The sequence below is a fragment of the Buceros rhinoceros genome, unplaced genomic scaffold (genome assembly GCF_000710305.1).
Source record: "Buceros rhinoceros silvestris isolate BGI_N320 unplaced genomic scaffold, ASM71030v1 scaffold11340, whole genome shotgun sequence".
NCBI classification, from domain to species: Eukaryota; Metazoa; Chordata; class Aves; order Bucerotiformes; family Bucerotidae; genus Buceros; species Buceros rhinoceros.
Genome location: NW_010389118.1, coordinates 179,265 through 185,277, shown reverse-complemented (window position 1 = coordinate 185,277; position 6,013 = coordinate 179,265). Strand labels below are relative to the sequence as shown.

At 44.5% G+C, this 6,013-nt stretch overlaps 1 protein-coding gene across 1 annotated transcript in view; it reads left to right on the top strand.

The window, feature by feature from the left end:
* The first annotated feature begins 5,393 nt into the window (after nt 1-5,393).
* The window catches only part of INADL (InaD-like (Drosophila)), a 143,638-nt gene continuing 143,018 nt past the window's right edge, over nt 5,394-6,013 (top strand). Inside the window, exons 1-2 of the mRNA XM_010133056.1 lie at nt 5,394-5,415; nt 5,498-5,664. Of these exons, the coding sequence (XP_010131358.1) occupies nt 5,394-5,415; nt 5,498-5,664 (189 nt within the window). The remainder of the gene's footprint in view (nt 5,416-5,497; nt 5,665-6,013) is intronic.

Below are 6,013 nucleotides of genomic sequence, written 5' to 3'. Positions count from 1 at the left end.
CAGAGGGGAGGCCTGGGCGCCCCGGGAGCTGTCAAGTGTGGTGTTTGGGAGGCGGTGTCTGTGCTGGCAGGTAGTCAGCTTGTGAGGGCTCTTCTGGAGGAGCTTAATTCCTTTTTCAGGCGCGGTGGCTCGGCACTAGCGCTTGCTTGTGGCACAGATCCGCGGAAGAAATGTTTCCTGTATCTCCTCGCTTCGCCTGTGCCTAACCCCTATCTCGATGTGAACCCCTCCATGGCTGGGACACCAGCCTGCGTTTGCACAGAGACTCCCACCTTGAAGCCCTTGGATGCGCCAAGGGCCTCAGCGGCTCCCTGTCACCCCAATAAAGGCTGGGGAGAGCAGGCAAAGGCTCTTTGGGGCACAGGTGTTGTCTTTGTGCGTTGTGTTGTTGTACAAACAGTTTCCATTGCTTGGAGAAGCTGTTATGGCAAGGAGAGAAGCTGCTGGGGAAGTAACACCGTTTGCAACACTTTTTGTCAGTGCCTCTCAATTCAGAGATTCTTAAGAAAGCAGGTTTTCACTTTATTTACAGGTGATTAATAGGAAAGCAGTTCTTCTGCGTTCCTTGTACGTTTTTGAAGCCTAGAAATCCAGCATGGTTCCAGGTCTGGCAACTCTGTTCTCTCTATGAAGTGATTTCTTACTTGTGTACGCTGTCATCATAGTAACTTTTGGATTTATCGGCTAATTTTAGTAGAACATGACAGCATTTAGAACTCAGAAACAACCTTTCCATGAGCTTTGTGACAATAGGTTTCTGAGACCATGTTATTGCTCCGTTGAGGGCAGCTTCAGTGTGAGCTCACCCTTTTACTAGACAGCAGAGAACCCACTAGGCTTCCCTCGAGGCTGAAGGCCACTGGAATTCAGGTTCTGCTTGTTAAAAAATTAGCATGCCTTGAGAGTGAGTAAGGCTCCTTTCAATCTGCGTGGAGACCGGTAATCACAGATACAGAAGCGTTGGGGTTTCTTTTGCTTTCTTCATCTTGTAGTCACTGATCATCTGTACCAACAGGACATGCTCAGTTTCCCCATGGAGTATTTTTTGTTTAATATTTAACCATATTAGGCTTTGACTTGCTTTACCCCAGAAATTAGTGGTGTATTTGTGTTTAGGGACTCACGTTACCAAGATGGAAAACTGAGATGATGTGAGGGACAGCAAAATGTGTGTTGGAATAGTGTTTTTTCAGTGTGCGTTGTTGCTTGATGGAGTGTAAACTATGTAATTTTTAATATCCGAAGTTACAGTTAATGCCGTGTTAGGACAATTTAGGATTAAGATCACGCTAGCAGGAAGGACACAGGTTGCTGGAGGCCAAGTCGATGGGCAGAAGCGGTTGTAGTTGTTAGGTGAGTGAAGTGGGCAGAAGAATCTCTGCTGACTAACCCATGCCCTGCTTCACAGCCCAGCAGGAACCCCCCTGTTTCTGTCTTTCAGCAGCTCTTTGTGGAGGGCAGGTGTTTGTTAAGGCCACTGATGGGAGCGTCGCGTTCCCCTCTGGCTCTGGCATGTGCCAGGGTTGAGCATCCCATGTCTCTGTGCAAGTGGCAGGCGTTTGGAGGGGAGTGATGGCAATGGAAGACTTAAACCTTTCAGCTCTTTCTGATGACCTCTACTGGCATCAGCATGGGGGAATTCCTCTTTTTCTTAGTCTGCTTTTGAAGAAGATCCAAGTCGCAGGATTTCATACAAAACCTTACGAGACTTTCCTGCTCCCTATGATGCATTGAGTTCAGCTCTCCAAAGTGAAGACAGGAACCACCGAGATGCACGCTGTGCTGGAGCCTGGGTTTTTTTTCGGGTGTTAGCAAACACAAAACTTTCTGAAATTCATTATTTTCTCAGTGATTTTACAGTTATATTGGGAGTTGTGCCATACATTTAGAACTGACGTTTGCAGTTTTGTCTACCAATAAGATAAAGTGGCTGTAGAAATCAGAGAACAGAGCTAAGGATGTTGAATGTTGAGGGGGTGAACTGATTTGAACAGGACAAACCAAAGTGTTTTGGGTCACTCTTCAAAATTATCACCTAGGAATGGACCTTTTAATTTAGCAACTGTCATTGACACCCTGCTCGGGCTTGGCATTGGTGTTTGGAAATAAAAGGATGAGCTGTTTGGGCCCCCAAACATGAGCAGCTCAGTAGTGTACGTGTTTCTCTGGTGCCCAAAAGTGAGACCTGTCCTCAATTACGTATGACTTGAAAACTTTCAATAAGTTTATATTTTCAGGGATCCCCTCACACTGCAAGGAGCTGTTTAAAATATACCATGTTTTGTGGGGTTTTTTCCCTCCCACTCTCTTTTTTATGAAGGAAAGAAGAACAAAGAAATACTGAGGGTGGTTTTAGCATACTACACACACAAAAATACCACTAAAAACCATTGCAAGCTGGCGGGAGGCCGGCTTTGATCACGAGGAATCCCAAAGTGCTGTGTAAACCTCAACTGTACCTGAGGTCTGCGCTGGCGTCCGCAGGCGCGGCGTGGTCTGCAGTGGCTCTGAGCAGCGCTTTGGAGCAACTCGAGCAGGAAGCTGAAACTTTTAAAATCTTTTTTTCTCTCTCCTGCTTTTGCACCTCTTTGTCCAGAGGACTCTTGCCTAGATGGAGCCTAGATCCTTACCTACATTTTTCTGCTTCAGTTGGATCCATAATCATTATCATAATTGCTGTTAGACCTATTGGAAAAAAGCTCCATCTTGGCTATCAGGAAGAATTTCTTTACAGAGAGGGCTGTGAAGCACTGGAACAGGCTGCCCAGGGCAGTGGTGGAGTCCCCATCCCTGGAGGGGTTTCCCAGCCTTGTCCAGGTGGTACTGAGGGACAGGGGTCAGTGGGGACCTGGCAGTGCTGGGGGAATGGGGGGACTCGATGATCTTGAAGGTCTCTTCTAACCGTCTGATCCTGTGATTCCATGGCTGTCCGCGTGGCACTTGGAGGCTGTTTTTTGAATGGTGCAGGCTATGTCGTGGACCAATTTGGCAGCGCTGCACCTGCTTGCTGCTGGTGCTGCTGCAAGTGGTCCTGCTTCCCTGGCACTTCTCAGCCCCCTCCTGCATTCCGAGAGCTAACTGTGCAGAAAGCTCTATCTTACCAAACCGTGAAGGTTTTCTCTGCATGTTTAGCTCCCTGTTCCAGCTCACTATGGGATCAGATGAATGAGTGCAAGCGCAGATGGAGAGGGAAGAACAAAACGCATGAAAAAGGGCTGGAGAGCTGGACCAGCCTCTTGGCTTCAGCTAGTAGATGGGCATGGTGCTGTTAAGTTGTCATTATTTCCTGCCATGCTGGATATCTTGCCTGCATTTAATCTTTTCTTCACACCACTGCTGTTGCAAAGGTGTTTCAAGCCCCTTTTCCTCCCAGGAGCTATTTCACATCCCTTTGTGATGTTGGTTCGCTTGCTTTAGGGGTTTTTGTTTTTTCTCTTTTTAACTGCCAATGTGAGGTAGAAAATCAGAGGAGGGAAGTGAATGGGGAGAAGTTACATTGGGAAGAAAGAACACATTTCCATAATCTTTGTCCTGTTTTATTAAGATTCATGCAGTATTTTTAGTCAAGGAGGTTAAGTTTTGTCCTTTTGGTTTAAATGGAGACTCAGGAGTGTACAAGGAAACGGTGTTTTCGTCTGCTCTTCAGAATCGGATCTCAGCGCAGAATCAAAGGCTGATGTGCTCTTAGAAGTGTTTTATTTCGAATGGAAAAGAAAATAAAGCTGCAGCACATATAAAAGTTCAGATGCATTCCTGAAAATCTTTCAGGGGTTGTATGGCTTTGCTGCTTCGACTCTTGCTATGAATTTAATTTAAAATGACCTCCTAAATCTGTTAATAGTCCTGCAGAGCGACTCATTTTGCTTGGCCCTGGGTGGAAACCACCCAAACCCACCGAGTTATGCAGGAATTCCTGCAGGAGCCGGAGCTGCTCAGATACAGTAGAGGGTGCATAAATCTGGAATCGTGGCTTGTGACACACCTCCACTTTTTCTTTTTTTTTTTTAGTAGATAAATCAACTTAATCTGACTCTTCAGGAGAAGAGAAGCTATTCACCTGCATGATTAATATTTCATTAAATATAAGAGTGTCCTCCCAGAACTCATGATGTTTTCAGCGTGAGCACAGACAGTGTCAGAGGCAGAGCTGAAAGGATCATAGGTCCTGCAGGGAGAGAGCCCCTGGGATGTGCTTACCCTGGTATTACACTCAGATGCATGTGACCCTTTCTAATCTCAAATTGCAAGATTAGAAAAGGAAATACAGACCTTTTTAAAAAATATTTACATATGGCTATTTTGTTCCAAAATAATCCAAAATATGTTATTCTGAACTTACACAGTTATACACTGGGTAGAGTTAAAATTATGTAAATTGGGCTATTTAGATGGCTGACTTCTTTCAGAGGAGCTTGTACTAAGCGTAAGAAATCGTGTTTCTCATGTATGTTTTGGTATAACTGATTTCAGAGTGACAGGCTCCACGTCAATGTAATAACATGCAAGGAAGGGTACAAATTTATCATCACTGCTAATTGCAGGGCTGTTGTTTTTATAGTGCCATCTCGGCCTCAGCCCCAGTTGGAGACCTGCTCGATTTGGCACCGTAAAGGAGCATGATAAAGGGTATTCTGCTCCTTAAATCTTGTCACGTATGTAGAAAAGAGAAAAGCAAGCTCATGTAGGGGAAGAGAACGGGCTTCTTTCACCTGATCAGCACCAGGGCCATGATTAGAACTGACTTCCCTTAGGAAAGCGTTGGAATAGGGATTGACTTGGCCAATTTTGGGCCTTGATGCTATGTGCAGCCTCTTGGGTGGAGTGGTCGTTGTTTGATAGAGAGGTGCAAGGATTCACATACATTGCCAGGCAGCAGGGCCAAGCTCTCATGATAAGAATATTGTCTAAAATAATTGAGTGGAAAGTATCTTCTAAGTAAAGTAACGGGAAGATTTTAACCGTATGTATATTTGAAAAGATCACAACTGTGATGTCCATATTCAACATAAAACTGGTTGAACATAGCTGTGTCTCAGTTTTCTTGGCCAATGTTTGGTTTTATACCTTCCATTTTTACTCACATTTGAAAGAGTTGTTCATATTCTTCCTGTGTATGGAAGGAAAAGCATACAGTACAAGGAAAGATTTTTGGATGTGCTGAGGCTGCAGTGCCACTAGCTGTATTGAGAGCTTTGCTGAATACTTGGGGTAAACAACAGGGGGTCATAGTATTTTATTCTTAAATTTGTTATGGTTAGCTTAGAATTTTATTATTGCATTTATTGACTGTGTATCTGGTAACATTCTGCTGGGATATATAATTTATTAATTTGATTTTTTTTTTTTAAACCTTGTCTAGGTTATTCTGAGTAATTCCAAAAATAGCCTTCAACATGCCTGAAAACCCTGCTGCAGGTATGTGCTGTGGAAGTGATTACTTCTGTGAAGCAGTGAGAAGTGAAGCTCTCTTCCTAACATGTACCTCTTTGTGGTGCAGATAAACAGCAGGTGCTACAGGTCCTCGATCGTCTGCAAGCAAAGCTGCGGGAGAAAAGGGATTCCCAACATAATGAAAACCTGACGGTTTTGCGTAACATGCTCAGGAGCCCTCTGTTTAACCAGATACTGACCCTCCAGCAATCCATCAAACAACTGAAGGAACAAGTGAGTGTGAAATTGCGGGTGTTGGTGTGGTGATAATGATGGTGAACTTGGAACTTAAACCAGGGTGTGTAGGAGTGTGTTAATGAGGGTGCTCTCATTAATAAGCTGTAATTTGGTATGAGTGAGTGGACAGGTGATGGGTTGCTTTGAAGGGGATGCAGAAGAGACTGGCGTTGAGAACTACATCAGTTGGAAAAAAGCATCTGCAGAAGACATCAGCACTAGTACTTTGAGTTCTGAAGGCAATTGGAACTGGGATCCTCTGTTTTTCAGAGAAGCTAAATTCTGTTTATCAGCTAACTGGCACCATCTTTTCTCCTTAAAAGACGTCATCACTTAGTTCCTGCTG